The sequence below is a fragment of the Brienomyrus brachyistius genome, chromosome 11 (assembly GCF_023856365.1).
Source record: "Brienomyrus brachyistius isolate T26 chromosome 11, BBRACH_0.4, whole genome shotgun sequence".
Taxonomy (NCBI): domain Eukaryota; kingdom Metazoa; phylum Chordata; class Actinopteri; order Osteoglossiformes; family Mormyridae; genus Brienomyrus; species Brienomyrus brachyistius.
In genome coordinates this window covers 2,357,299-2,373,226 of record NC_064543.1, presented here as the reverse complement: position 1 = coordinate 2,373,226, position 15,928 = coordinate 2,357,299, and the positions used below count along the sequence as shown (strand labels likewise).

The 15,928-nt window shown below is 45.0% G+C and overlaps 2 protein-coding genes across 2 annotated transcripts in view; one reads left to right on the top strand and one right to left on the bottom strand.

Annotated features, from left to right (window-relative positions):
- Positions 1 to 213, bottom strand: part of kif18a (kinesin family member 18A) — a 314,001-nt gene extending 313,788 nt beyond the window's left edge. The window contains exon 1 of the mRNA XM_049030247.1: positions 210 to 213. The gene's annotated coding sequence lies outside the window, so the exon portion shown is untranslated. The remainder of the gene's footprint in view (positions 1 to 209) is intronic.
- LOC125751437 (MAP kinase-activating death domain protein-like) overlaps positions 1 to 15,928 on the top strand; it is a 60,198-nt gene that overhangs the window by 11,702 nt on the left and 32,568 nt on the right. The window contains 7 exon segments of the mRNA XM_049030242.1: positions 4,770 to 4,999; positions 6,057 to 6,108; positions 6,110 to 6,636; positions 10,736 to 11,048; positions 11,452 to 11,583; positions 12,035 to 12,148; positions 12,415 to 12,495. Coding sequence (XP_048886199.1) covers positions 4,941 to 4,999; positions 6,057 to 6,108; positions 6,110 to 6,636; positions 10,736 to 11,048; positions 11,452 to 11,583; positions 12,035 to 12,148; positions 12,415 to 12,495 — 1,278 coding nt within the window. The 5' untranslated portion in view covers positions 4,770 to 4,940.

Below are 15,928 nucleotides of genomic sequence, written 5' to 3'. Positions count from 1 at the left end.
AGTCGATGAGATTATCAGACGTAAAACAATATGTCCATTCTTCCTGTTTCGTGAGGGAGCTTGTCACTCGGTGTGACTAAAATTCCCCTTTGCTTAGTTGTTGTGTATGTACAGTCAGTCCTGCTACAATACGACTAATACATTCCCAAAAAACCCAGCGGTCACTAAAATCGCATACCGAAATACACATATCCTATTGGAAAAATTGCAGAACACAACTCCAAAAATTAGTACCTTACTCAATTTTAATGAATTAAATCATAAAAACAGGGATACCAGTGGCCAATAATGTAATTATATGTATTTTAAATAGGAAATAATCATAATAATAATACATGAATCAATTATATCATAAACATCTACAGTTAGTCTTATAAGTCCCACAAGAATTGATGAGTAACTTCAACCGAATGTGCCGAACTTTCTAACTTGTCGATCGCAGAGAGTTGGCAGCAGTGAACCACAGCCACCATGTGGTCGGGCATGGTCACTGCACCAATACAACGGGTCATGGTAAGCAGAGGGGCAATGAGGGCAACATGGCTGCCGACAGCTGACTAAAAAGAATCGCTTCTAAAGAACAGCTTGTTCACCAATTGGACATCACTGTCGTTCACTTGGAAATCTGTTTCCAGCATGGTAGTAGTGTTTCTTGCTAAGACCGTATCGCGTTGTAGTTCATGTAGTGTTTTTCTCTCCCACTGAAAATCGCAGAAATATAAAGACGATTGTATTGGACTTGGGTACTAATTTATCAGTCACGTTAGAACAGATTTGCTGTGTCATTTCATGCGTTGTAGCAGGACCGACTTTAACTTGAGTGCCAACATTTTTCATTCAGGTTTTCCGTTCCTAACGCCTAAAATGATTTAGGGGAAGTAGTGCAGTTTTTGGGAATGAAAAATAAATTTAGCAGATGGAACAAAACCTACTGGTGGCAACATATGAAAATCTGATCTTGTAAAATTTGAATTACACACAGTTAATTTGAATACTGTGTAACAGTAGACAAAATGGTTCAGTGAAGTGTGTTTCTGCAGTGACTTGCCACGCTGTTAAATATCCGTGATACATAAACCAAACTCACTTTGGATTTTCTGTACACAGTACATCTTGATTATATTCACACTTGGCTTTTTACTCTGAAACATCTGTCCTTCTGTCTTGCTCCATCCTTGGTTGTCAGACCTTTTGCCTCTTAATGTTCTGCTTTACAGCTTCCCACAGCATCAGAACCCTCTTGTTCCTCTTATGATGCCTGTCATTGCATGCAGTTACAGACGACACGTTAGATGTTTCCCTCACATTTTAGGTCTTAGCCACATGCAGAGATGGATTGTTCAGGTCCAGAGAGTTAAACTCCAGACCAAAAGTTTATTTCAGCCGGCCAGCTGAGTACTCTGACTGACGCTTTATGCACGACTAATTGGTTGAAACACCATCTTGGTCTGCATTTTTACTCTCTGGACCTGAATTTCCCATCTCTGAACACATGGGAAATCTACTTCAGAAACATCAGCGTTTCGGCTTGTCATTTTCTTACATCCCAATTCAATCCTTTAAAAACCATGAATCTTTTATGCAACTATCAGCTTACACTGTGATAATTTTAACTGTCCACGGAACATGAATAGTAGCAAAGCACGTATAATGACAAAGTGATTTGCTGATATCAAAAATATTTGAATGAGTGAGTATTGGGGCATGGTGGCTTTTGGTCGGTATTGCTGTTGTAAAGAAGGCAAACGTCTTTTTTAACCTGTACAGACTGCTGACATGACGGGCAACAATAACTCTTTAAAGCAGGAGTTCATGTACCGAATGACGTCGTAATCTCCACTGCAGTTGTAGTTACTGTAAAAATGTAGAATTACATTTTTAAATGTTTAATGTTTTCAGGTATAAAACAACATGATAAACTAGGAATTTCTCTTTATAATATCAAAGAGTGTTCCCTCTTTAGTAAAAGCCAGGGTGTGAGAATTTCCTAAGAAACGTATGGCTTTCTCAGCTCTGAGGTGAGATAGATCACGTGTCTGCCACAAGCAAAACTATTAATTAATTTTAAATTAACAGGAAGGCTTACGATTTGCAGTCATTGTTTTCTGGATTTCAGTATATCATAGTACTATTTTTTGCTAATTAATAAAAGAATAATAATGCCGAATGTTCAAATTGTTGACCTGTGATGTTCGTTTTTTTTTTTTTTTTTTTTTTAAATCCTGTTATTTTATATTGTGCAGTGAGGTAAAATGGTATAAATGTGATGAAATGAAATGGCCCTGCTGGCTGGTAGGAGTTCAGACGAGGTCATCTTGGGTGCGACATCTCTCTCTGAAAACATGTGCTCTTTCATCTCTTCCCTGTCGGCACATTGTCTGTTTGCTGCATCTCTCTCTGGGAGCCCCGCCCAAACCGAAACAAAGACCTTTCAGCTGTATAAAAGGGAGTCGCATGCCAAAGCCCTCGTTCGGCACCGGCTCTGTGCAGCCTTAGGGAACTAGTAGGGATGTTGTCCCTGTGGCAGTTAAGGTAGGGAAATAGTGGATTGCATTTCCAGCTGACTCATGAACCGTCCAGGCTCATGATTAGCATTGTGCAACACGCCATACTGTTGACTTGTGCAAAAATGTGGCAGGAACAGTTTTGAAAAGAGGGCCGGTTATTTATCATGGTGGTTGGATAGTTGCATTCTGCACCCCAAATGGCCATTCTGGTTGAATCTCAATATACGTACTTGGCCGTACTTGTGTTCTCATGTACTCGTTTTGCATCATCTTACATCGCCGAAGACCAGTCCCAATACTGAAAAAACAAGTATTTGAGGACGATAAAAAATCCCTGCATGTTGGTTTTGAGATTCTCCCTGTTTCGCCTGTAAACTGAGCTCCAGGGCATCACAGGTGCTTTGTGCTTTCATACAGAACCGCTACCCCAACCCATGTACACTCAAGGCTTTCGTCTGAATGAGTAACAACACAGGTGACACATTCTGCAGGTTGTTATGAAATTAACCTCTTTGTTAGTTCCCTGGTCAGATCTTTTGATCAGACTCCCAAATGAATCTCTCAGATTAAATCATGTTAACCCGTAGACTTAACCCTAATCTAGTGAAAAAATCCCTATAAAGGCGAGGTTGTGTATTTTCAAAGAACATTTTTGCCTCTTAATGGACACCGAGTGTGTTCATTTATTTCCACTAATCTGTTATGACTTAGTAATTCTTACTCTGGAACCATTAAGCAGAGCATAAATAATTTCATCCATCCATCTTCAGTTCGCTGTTTCTCGTTGGGGGATATAAATAATTCATTCCTCTAAATTAACTTTAATATGTTTTTCCAAGTTTCACTTACCAAACCGTGACAAATTATGGGACCTCTGCCCATAAAATGTTTTGAGGAAGATAGACATATGGTTTAACAACAAATTATAGCCATTTTGTTTGCATTTGAACTCGCCTGATCCGTCTTATCAACTTCTTGGTTAAAGCTGTTAATCGCAGTCTCTCTGGGAACTGGCATATCTTCACTTTAGCTGCATAACAGACATTTCCAGAGGAAATGGCCTGCAGGGTGTATACAGTAATGATGTAGGTGCCTGTTTGCCACATTTCAAATGTGCGACCGTGCTCTGGGAAAGCTGATGAGAATGTCACTGTGAGAATGTTCGACCGTGTGTTATAGTCAGTGGTGCGCATTTACAATTTAATATTTGTATTTTTCTGAAACGGATGGATCTGCACACCAAGCAGCTATCACTGGGAGATGCATCTTTGGGCCCCAGCTGTACTGGCTTGCTGTTTCCTGAGCCACCATGGGTGTGTAGGATGCATACAGAGATTGAGCATTTTCTACATTATTAGCTTTGGATTCTGCAGGGAGCTGGCTGGGCTAGTTACCATGTAGGTCTGCTGTTTACATTCTGACAAGTGCTCCAGCATGACACATCAAGAACTGTCGCAACAAGACAAGTAGGACTGAAAGGGCGACTGAAAATGCGAGTAATGGGAGGCAAGGCAGTGGCTGGGAGACTGGGAGTTTTTCTACATTGTCGTTGGATTATAGGCTGCACTGCGGTGTTGTGCATCGTAATAACGATTGATCATGCGCAATTATTCTCGTACTGAGTCAAAAATAGCAAGTTTGACAGTATAAATTTTACAAATAACCAATCAACAATCAAACATGTTCAGTAATAAAGGGTACAAAAATCCCAGCATTATTGGGTGTCTGCTGTAATATTGTTACTGCCTCCTGCCCTTCAGCGTTCCCACTTCAAGGATCATGAATTTTTTTGTCTTTGGCTCAGCGCCTCTCTGTGTAGGATTTTCATGCATGATTGTGCACCACCTACTGCATGGCGGCCCCCGCTCCGGGATTGGCCAGTGGCACATGCTTTAAACGACCCCCCCAGCACCGAACAACAGCAGGCAGCGTGCCCACCAGCACTTTGCACGAAGGTCGTGAACCTCTAAGCAGGCTGAGAGTATAACGAGATATCGGCCACCTCTGAGCCTCGCGCTGCTGAGAGTCCTGCTGTGAAGCAAATGACTGTTTTATCTGAGAATGTTTACTTTCAGTTTCCAGGTTAATTATTGCTTTTATTTCCAGATGGGTCTGTTTTTCTCACCTTGATGTTGCATAATGATCCTTGATAGGGAAGCATGCTATCCTGCCTGTTTGGATGTTTTACATCTGTGTCCTAATATTGATGTTATTTGCTTTAGTGGTCAGAAGGTGTGAAACAAATTTGCTTCCTTCCTTCAGATCGTGAGGCGCCACTGGAGGACAGCAAGTTCCCCGTTGCATCCTGATGATTGCCCAAGCACGTCTGAGCTCACCGCTGGCCTAGCTCCGCTGTTTCCTGGTCGACCGGTCTCCGGTCGAAGTGCTGCACCTATGTCTCCGTTACAATGACTTAGAAGTCCGCTTTCAGCCATGGAGAAAAAGATACCGTGCCCCCGCTTACTGGACTACCTGGTGCTGGTCGGTGCCAGGTAAGTGGTCCTCGGTCCAGCCTGAATCATTCCTAATAGGAGTCTGTTGGTCTGAACACATTTAGTATCGTGTCACATTAAGAGAACTTCTGTCATTTTTCCTCCCAGTGACCCTCCTTCTGTATTTTTGATCCTTTCCTTTAAACTCATCACAGTAGATCCACAAATCGCAGCCTGTCTCTCTGGAGGGATTCTTTTATGGACACCGTTCTACATTTTCACAAAAATGCATGTCCGTGTACTTTCACGTTGTCCCTTTTGCCGTAATAATCAGCGCGGCACCCAGCATGGGTGTGGGTGGGTCTGGGCTGTAACAGGCCGGGTCCCCTGTGTTTGCAGTGCAGTAAGGAGACACCCTGAAAGCTCACTTTTACAACTAGAATTGGGCGGTAAGTAACCAATGGGCAACTGTTCAAATGTCTGAGAGCCCAGTTCCAAGAGCGGAGACCAGGCCAAGAGGAGAGTCAAACCGGCGCAGACCTGAATGGTGGTGGTGGTGGGGGAGCTGGGGATAGGAGGAGACTTCTGGCTGCTTAAATGTGGTCTAAAAGCTTGCCAAAATCTAGACATGTCTACTCCATGAAGCTGCAAGCTGCTAGTTAACATAGATTATAGGGACTGATGGAATACCACACCTGCAACTAGAGATATCATCCATAAAATGTCATTTAATACTGATATTTGTTGCCCGTCCTCGTGCATTTTGCTGGGTTAGGTTAAGTAATAGTGTCCCTGCAGTAAATGATGGCTTGGAAGTTTGCTATCACTGAGGGACACGACACATTTTCAGAGGAAAACCATAAATGACTGTAACACAGGAGGTTTCCGCCGTCGTCATGTGCCAGTCCAGCTTTGTCATTTGATCATGTGACACAACAGACACCGCCAGGCAGAGGTTGTCATATTTTGGTTACGTTACATTACGTTGCGTTACATTACGTTATGGATAATAGTTCCTTTAGAAGAATTTCTTCAGAAGTATGGTTGTGGATGTATTGGTGTGTGATTAGTGATACCCTCCTTTTAACAAGACTCTGCTGTGCTTTTCCCTTCTTAGGCAGCCCAGCAGTGACAGTGTGGCCCAGACACCCCGCCTACTGCGCCGCTACCCCCCTGGAGGATCACCCTGACTTCCCCCTCCCCCCTGACGTGGTCTTCTTCTGCCAGCCCGAGGGCTGTCTGAGCGTGAGGCAGAGGCGCGTGGGCCTGCGAGACGACACCTCTTTTGTGTTCACACTCACGGACAAAGACTCGGGCGTGACACGCTATGGCATCTGCGTCAATTTCTACTGCTCCTTCCAGAGGCGATTAGCTAAGTCAGAACGGCCCCGGGTGGCGTCCGCCGTGGTTCCTGCCCCGGCTCCGCCCGGCGACCCCAGCGGTGCCCCTGAAGAGGCGGGCAACGAGAGCTCAGAGAGCGTCAACTCGGTGCCTGATGCGGGCAAGTCGCCACAGGGCAAACGCAGTGGCAGACACGGCCCACGCAGCCACAACAGCGCCCTGACCTCGCTGTGCATTATCAGCCACTACCCCTTCCTTTCTACGTTCAGGGAATGCCTGTACATCCTCAAGAGGCTGGTGGACTGCTGCAGTGATAGGCTCACGCACAAGGCCGGCCTCCCCAAAGGAGTGCAGAGGTGAGTCTACCCGTCTACACGGCTCAAACCTTTCATTTTTAAATGGAGAAATGGTGCTTTGTTTCCTACCCACTCCTCGGTCCCATTCCAGCATATAGTGACAGACAGTGTAATGCCACACATGCTATGTTTCGTAGTTTCATTCTCCCTCTGCCGTTGAGGTGTATGGTAAACTACGGCTCACTCTTAGCCCCATTATATCTTTCTGGATTAGATTTTTTCTGTCTTTGAAGATCCCTGGTTCCTTTTGGAACTCGGGTCCCCCGGTGCGATCAGTGACTCAGCTCAGATTAGTGCCTTCGTCTGCAATTAGTTTCCTTTTATATACCAGCTGATTGGTGCCTGTTCTTTTGATGAGCTTCCTATGTGTGTCGTTAAGATCATGTCAGTGTTTGTGTCTGGGCCGCGTGCAAAGTGGGATGCTAGTGTTAGTTTCTGAGAAGCACATTTCATACTCGCGTCTCTGTCGGTGTCTGCGTTTGGATTGACCTGAATTTGTTTAGAAATCCATCCATCTTTTAACCGCTTATTCTGTTCAGGGTCATGGAGGTATCCTGGACTTAGTCTTGCGCAGAATCAGATTTTTTGTACAATCATACCTTGCAGACATTATACTGCATTACAGGCAACATACACATACTTTCTTACACACAGTCATGCTCCTACTACATGTATTTGGACATGGTGGGACATTCAAACTCCATACACACTGATCGAAGGCACGATTCAGACCCCCAATGCTGGGGATGTGATGCGGCAGAGCTACCCAATAAGCCACTGTGACACTTTATATTTTATGTTTTATGTATACAGGGGTTTATATATATTTATCATGCTGTAGTGATTCTTGGGTTGGCCATTTTCTCCCTGAAGCAGTAGTTATGGGTTTATTTATAGCTATATCTCTGTCATATTTCAGATATTTTTCCGATCGCTGCTATGCATGCTCGGTTGTGCAGTAGGTAGTGAGGCATCATCTCCTTCCAGCTGGATGAGGGTCTTTCACTGTGGGACAAAGCTATCCAGATGTATAGCTCTGGTTATGCAGAGGGCTTCTCTGGAGTAAATCACTCTCTCTCTGAAAATTACTCTCACTAACATTGATAAGAATCCGGTTTCCGCATTTGCCCTTTGAATGACAGGTGAGACAGGCCTCTTAGGTGTAGAGTCTTATAAATTGATAATCCCCTTCAAATGAGATCAAGGTAACGTATGGAAATCCGTGACTTATGTTTGTTCCACATATGATTACATTTAATTATGTTTGACATGCCTAAATAAGATGAGTTTCTGTTGGTGCAGTTAAGAGGAACACGAGTATTCAGTGTTGTTCAGTGTTGTGAACACACACATACACACACCCCATTCTCTGTTAATTGTCATGCACGATTGTGAAATATATTCAGCTGCCAAGCATGGTTGTATCTCCTGTGACCTTGGCTAACCTTGTCAGTGTGACTTCTGAGAGGAACGCCTCTTCGAAGGGTCTCTCAGAGCTCAAGTCCACTCACTCAAATGGACCGAACAGATTTAATCCAGAGGCCGATTCCCAGAAAGAGGAAAGCCTGTTTCTTTATGATAATCCCCCCGTCTAGCTTAGCGATGATGAGTAACGCCGAAAGGGTCAGGAGGAGAGGGTGGTCTGTCCTTCACAGCTCCGTTTACCCAGCAGGCTGTAGCACATGAGGTCCAGCCCAGGCTTCTCGTCACGCAGGGTGGACTTCTCTCTCCTCCTCGGCGCCGTTCACCCTGCAACAGTCCTCATCTGATTCTTCAAGGACGATCCTGCTGCCTTGCGACATAATCCTTTCACACGGCAGAAAACAAAATGGCCATTCTCAGTAAAAAAAAAAACAAAAAAACCTCACAGTTTTCTGTTATTTAACTCTGACAGCGGGCCTGGGAATAGTTATGTAATGCGGCCGAACAGGAGGACCAGCCAGGTTTTGTGACAGATTGAGAGAGCTGGCTTGCTGAGCAATGGAAGAGGTCTTCTTGAACGTAGCAAAGGCCATAACCCTCACTTCAGCATGTCGAACATACAAATATATTAAATGCACATATTATATTACATGCATATTAATATTGTATCTAGAACGTCTGTCTACCATGAAGTATGCATCACTCGGGTACAGATAGGGAGGCATGCTATCGGGAGAGGTTTTCATGTGGAGATACACGCAGCTTCCTAACATGGCAGGACAGCCCTACTTCTTCATTCATCTGCCCGGAAGCATTTTAGAGATATGCATCTGACTCAGCGTGGCTCCACCCCACAGACACGGCCCCCCAGAGACCTGCCCCTGCTTCTGTTGCAGGCCCCGCCCCTGGCCAGCTGCGTCCCAGCCTCCTGGCTCCAGCTCCGAGGCGTAATGGGGGCCCTGCCGGAACGGTTGGCTTCACAGTTCGTTTTGTTTGGCTTTCAGCCGCAAATAGCTGCACAACTGTGAATGTTTACCCCGGCATTGACTATGCATCTACCGCGACGTCACGGCAACCTGAAATCCGCTGTCCAGTGGACAGGAATACTCCCATCCACACTAGGATCGGAGAAATGAGCTTGAGCAGCAGTGTATGTTCTTTTTGTCCGTGCGTACGTGTGCCTGCCCACTAATCTCAGTATTTATACCTTTGTGCCATTTTTATTGTTTTTTTTTTAAACATTTCTACAATGGACATCATTGATGGTCGTTTTGTTTTTGCATAGATATCTTAATGATAATAGACTGAAATGCAAGTAATGAGCGATTTTGATATTTTTCTCCTTAGAATGATGATTGTGATATTAAATGAAATTACTTTCTGCTTTGAATACCGAGAAGCCCCTTGCTTTAGTGTTATCAGGTTCAGGCAGGTTCCCTTCCTTGAGGATATTTGATAATTTTTTCCGCGGGGAATGTGTCCGCCAGATTGCCTGTGATATCCTTTTGTAAACGCATGGCCAGTGTTTTATTGTATTGATGTGTTGAGATGATAGCCAGTCTAGAACCTTGATTTTGTGCAATTCTAAGGTTTTTTTTGTGTGCCTGGCTTCCTTGCTTTGTTGGGATGTGTGTTGTTGACCCAGATTAAGCTCTCAGCAAAATTTGGAGTTTGTTGTGTCAGTATAATAAATGTACTTGTACTTGCAAGATGCACGAAAAAAAAAAAAACCCAAAATATATCCAGCCTAGATTTTTTTGGTGGACTGATGGACCTTCTTGGGCTGAGTTCGCCCGTATATCCCTATCTGACCAAGATCCCAATCGTTATTTTCTCCCGCTGCTACCAGCAAGGTTTCCTTCAGCTTTCTGTTAAATCCCACTTGTATGCATGTGCACAGACAGCTCTAGAGTAGATGTTTTACTCTGACAATGCCAGGCTCTCTCTGACATCAGAATTTAATCTGGTTGCTGACGGATGACAAATGACGATATTCTTTAATGTTCCTCTGCCAGCCAATACTGTTGATAGTCTGCAGGTCCAGCTTTTAGTGACATTTTTAATTACCTTCATTTACTCATTGCCTGATGTTCCTGAAGGAATTTCAGAGACTGAAAGCTTCTAAAGAATTGCATTACCTGTGTATCATTAGATAATCAGAAGTTGGTGCAGGAATATTGTTTGCATTGTTTTCTTTCTAAGGAAATAAGAATATAGGGTGTGAATAACTTGCTATCACTTTTTAAAATGTCACATCATTCTGTTAAACACACAGTATGTTGCTCTTTCGGAGTTTCAAACTTTTGTTCAGTAGCTGTGCAGAAATTAAGATTCCTAATCTGCTCTCTGCTGTATCGAGTTTGTTGAACCTTATGTACGTATGTATGTCTGCGCGTTTGTATTCGTCATTTTCCCTGTGCGTTTGTATGAGTTTATATGTGTTTGCTATAGGCAGAGGTGGATAGTTCAGAACCAGAAAATAAATATACAGACCAAGATTTTGTATGCTGAGTCACAGTCACAGAGTACTCAACTGATTGGTTGAAACAAAATCTGCATTTTTATGGACATAAACTATTCACCTCTAGTTAAAGGATGTGTGTCATTTGTCTGCATGCGATCATGTGTGTCCGGGTTCATGCCCGGCTTCTGCTCCTGATGCACGGTGACCGTCCAGCCCTTGCAGGGACACTATGTGGCGCGTCTTCACCGGCTCCTTGTCAGTGGAGGAGAAGGGCAGCGTTCTCCTGCAGGACCTGCGCGAGATCGAGGCCTGGGTTTACCGCCTGCTGCGCTCCCCAGTGCCGGTTGCAGGCCTGCAGCGTGTAGACGTGGAGGTTCTGCCCCGTGAGATGCAGAGCCCGCTTACCTTCGCCCTGCCCGACTCGTCCCGCTTCTCCATGGTCGATTTCCCACTGCACCTGCCCCTCGAGCTGCTGGGAGTGGACGCCTGTCTGCAGGTTCTCAGCTGTATCCTGTTGGAGCACAAGGTAGCCCTGAACCATTTATACACGTTATGACAGAGACCTGTAATTGATTTAATGTGAAGCATCTTAACCAATCAGAATTCAGAATCTTTTCTGTATGCCGCAGAGATGTTAAACGTGGCAGTGTTTCTCGATCCGGTCCTCGGGGACCCACGGGCAGTCCATGTTTTTGCTCCCTCCCAGCTCCCTGCCAGACAATCCACAATTTCACTACGTGTGGAGCTGGGAGGGAGCAAAAACATGGACTGCCAGTGGGTCCCTGAGGACCGGATTGAGAAACGTTGATAAATGATGCAGAGCTCAGCCATCGCCTTTCATTATGATGACCATACGGTGTGATGTGATTACTGGGGCTGCACCGTGAGGCTGTTGGTGATGATTTTTCAATGGCCCCTCTTCCCATCAGGTGGTGCTCCAGTCCCGCGACTACAACGCCTTGTCCATGAGCGTCATGGCCTTCGTGGCCATGATCTATCCGCTGGAGTACATGTTTCCCATCATCCCACTGCTACCGACCTGCATGGCATCTGCGGAGCAGGTATCTCAGTGGGGGTGGGCGGGTGGGGGCACTGTGAAAAGACTTTATGATCTTCTAGCAGCAGCGGCTTAGTGATGTCAAAGGGTAAGAATACAAGAGTAAATACGGTAAAATCCTTAAATAAAACAGGCAGGATTGACGGTCATCTCAGTGAAAGCCATCTGCTAATCAGGCACATGAGTACCATAGCAGAATGACTAACATTGCATCTATATTAATAACTGAAATCCCTTATACTGTAACTTTATGTGGTGCTTCTCAACCCAGTCTTCGGGGACCCCCTGGACAGTCCACATTTTTGCTCCCTCCCAGCTCTCTGCCAGGTAGTGCACATTTCCGCTCGGAGGGAGCAAAAACATGTACTGTCTGGGGGCCCCCGAGGACCGGGTTCAGAAACACTGACTTTATGGTTCTCTGCCCAGTCTAACAGGTCTTCACTTACCTCCCCCAGCTACTTCTCGCCCCCACTCCCTACATCATCGGTGTCCCAGCCAGTTTCTTCCTGTACAAATCGGATTTCAAGATGCCAGATGACGTGTGGTTGGTGGACCTTGACTGTAACAAGGTTAGCGCTCTGGGTCATTTGGCAGTCCGGCTCTGTCCTGCTCCGCTTCACGTATTTCTTTTTCTTTTGCTAACTGTCTGGTTTTCATCGCCCTGCTGATATAAGCAGCGCGATCCATAGCAGGTCCTACAGATGGAGACAGCTGTTTGATAATGACCATTTAAAGGGCCACGCAGTATTTCAGCTGACAGCTCGGAGGAACCACCGCTAATCTGACCTTGACTAATGGCTGGTTTGCCAATGGCTTCTTCCTTTACGCCCCTCAGGTCATCGTACCAGGCAATGCAGAAACGCTTCCCCCGCTGCCGGAGCCAGAGGCCTCCGAGCTGAAGAAACACTTACAGCAGGTAAGACTAAGCCTGGCTTTTGATGGAGATGTTGGTCAATTCTGGCTTCAGCTCAGCTCTGCTTTTGAAGTCTGTTGCTGCTGCACACTGAAAAACTTCATAACACTTTCCTTAAGGTCATGTTTTTAGTAATTTATAAACATGTTCATAATACATTATAATGCATTCATAACGCATTATAGACATATCCATAAATATTTATAAAAAGTCATAATATATTATAGCCATGGTTATATAGATACTATACATACCTTTATAATGCTTTATAATGGTAAGTAAGTATTTAGGATGCTTTGTACTGCATTATAAAGGTATCTATAGTGCATTATAGATGAGAGCTTCATAAGGCAGTAATAATGCATAATGACCATGGCTATAATGTGTTATGCCTTTTTATAAATATTTATGGATATGTTTATAATGCATTATGAATGCATTATAATGTATTATAAAACGTGTTTATAAATGACTAAAAACATGACCTTAAGTAAAGTATTACTGAAAACATCCTATAGTGCCTGATGAGAGCAATTTTCAGGTAGCTGAGGAGCAAATGGTGATGGGTACATGAAGCACAAGCACTTAGTGTGAGTCCAGCCCCCAGCAGCCCCCACACCGACGTGCTGGACATACAGACTTCTTTCTAAAGTTATCTTCCCTGTTCCTTTAATTGAATTTCCCCCCTAAGCACAAGTACAGCGTTATCGTCAGGGCATTTAAATGAGGGATTATAGTGCTGCTTTGGACAAGACATAGACTTAGCAGAGCCGTTACTGTCTACACTGACAGCAGCACCCATCCGTAACCCCCCCCCCCCCCAGCTTTTAGGGTTCTGCATGTCATAGCAGTTGCAGGTAAAGCAGCTCCTGTCCAGAGATCAGCATCCAGCCTGACTCTCACTAACATCTCCAGACCTCTCGCCCACCCAGCACTCTGTCCAAATCCTGGCCAGACTCCAAGCCTGATTCATTGAAGCCTCTCCATGGTGACCGTAGTCACGACGAAGGTTTATAAACGAGCGATGTGGCAAAACCCGAATGAAAGCTGTTGATAATTATCCATAAACTAGTAACCATATCAGCTCTGAGGAGGTCATCCGTGATTCAGACCGGGGCTGCTGTGCAATGCCTCTATTGTTCACTTCTGTAAATTTGCATTGACTCAGGTCCTGCTCTGCAGAGATGCGTAACTAACTACATCCGCTCCCAGTACAGTGACACCACTGTACCTGTGCATACGGGCAGAAGCTAAGTGCTGTTTGTAGGAAGCCTTGCAAGCACACAGATGCGTGTGTGCGTGTATGTGTGTGTGTCTGTGTGTGTCTGTGTGTGTGTGTGTGGGGGGGGGCGGGGGGTGGGGGTTGCATAGATCACATTTGGGGACCAAAATGTCCCCAAAGTGCGGTAAAACCTGAAACTTTCTTACTTTTGGGTTTAACTTCTTTAGGTCCCCATTTGGATAACCTCAGTTTTATAAAAATCTGTGAATGCAATCAAAAGAGTAAAAGTGCCAAAAGTCTTGTACTTTGGTTGGTTACTTATAGTTAAGGTTAGGGCTGGGTGGGGGTTAAGGGTGTCGTGATTGGGATTAGGGTTTTTCCCATAGAAATGAATGGAAGGTCCCCATTTAGATAGGTAGGCCAACATGTGTTTGTGTGTGTGTTTGTGTGTGTGTCCCACATGTCCCCCACAATGTAATAAAGACCTGGGTTTTTTATGTTGTGGGGACCATTTTTCAGGTCCTCACAAAGATCTGTGAGTCCAATCAAAAAAGTAAAAATGCCAAAAGTCTCGTATTTTGTTTGGTTACTTATGGTTAAGATTAGGGCTGGGTAGCGTTTAAGGTCATTATGTTGGGATTACAGTTTTCCCCATAGAAGTGAATGGAGAGTCCCCACAAAGATTTAATTACAAACCTGTGTGTGTGTGCGTGTGTGTGTGTGTGCGTGTGTGTGTGTGTGCGCGTGTGTGTGTGTGTGCGTGTGTGTGTGCGCACTGTATGTGCAGTGTGGCTGTGCTTCAGCTCTCTTCCCTGTCGCCTGTTACTGCACTTCAGACGTTGACGAGCAGGTAATCGCCTCTTCTGAGCAGCGAAGCCTGAAGCTTTGGCATTTCTCCAGTCTGTGCCCACAGCAGTCTGCCTCCGCTTTACCTTCCTATAAATAGCTCCCCAGCCTCTCTCCTCCTACCCTGGGGGTCAAGTCTCCCCAGCGTCTTTCCCAGCTCTGTCAGATGTCCATGGGCAGCTCCCCTCTCTCTGAGGGTAAAACAAAAGGGGGGGTTTTTCCCTAGTCCTACATGTCCGTACCCTTGACCTGCCTTCACAGGGACGGCCGGGTTCACTCATTAACTGCAACTTGGATTCCGCATCGGTCCTGTGCCTTATTGCTTCATTACCATACGGCGCAGTAACAGCATGTGTAATACCCTTCTGAAGCAAGCTGGTCACATGACTCTAAGCCCAGTTGTGTAAGGGAGATGCTGCATTTAGATACTAAGATCGGGTTTTGCTGTTAAGAGAAGATGCCGTAGAGCATATTTCCCGAAGGTAGAGGAATCTCGTCCTTCTGTGACACGCATTCGAATTTCTGGCAACAGGATTTTTATTTATTTCAAAATCACGTAAGATCGGAACGTTTCTTTTCTTAAAGATCCAGCACTATGGAGGCTCCTTTGTAAAGTGTTTTATAATTTCCTCCGGTGGTATGAACCCGCTATTTGTCATTAGTGTCATAAGTGTCCTCTCAATTCTCCCAAGTCGTCACACCAAGCCAGAACCATATGCTGTAATTCACCAAAATGTTTTGCAACATTAAGGTGATTTATGTATAAACAGTCCCAGAAGGCCTTTGGTGTAATTATAACTGTAAGGTTGATTAATAAGTATGATCATTTTATGAAAACCTGTCTGCTGTCGGTTTTCAGGCTATGTCAGTGCCTGCCTGGTGCTATTTTGCTGTCAGAGAATCTGTCGTGTTGCATTTATGAACCTAGGTTCATAAATCCTACCCATTCCTTTTCAGTTCTGTACTAAGCCCCCCCCCCCCCCCCCCCACCACCCTCCTGTACCATTTGTGAGGCGTTCTGTAAGATGTTCTTGTCTTTCCTATGAGGCTGCTAACCTGTTTGTTGTTCTGTGTTTCTCTCTATCCTCTCTCTGTTTGCCCACGCTGTTTGTTTTTCTTTCTGTGCCATACGGGAGCCTCTTCTAACTCCCGGGTCTTCTTGGCCTTTGCCTTTGGTCACGCCCCTGCTCAGTGATTGGCTGACAGCTGTCTCGTGACCCTCCGTCTCTCTTGTGCTTCAGTGTCTGGTTAGGTTGACTGCGATCACGCAAAGGCAGATCTTCGCCTCTGACAATAAGGTTTCTATTCATTTTTTGATTGCGCTGCCATGCTTTTTGCATGGGAAACGTCTCCGGGACCAGTGGGTTG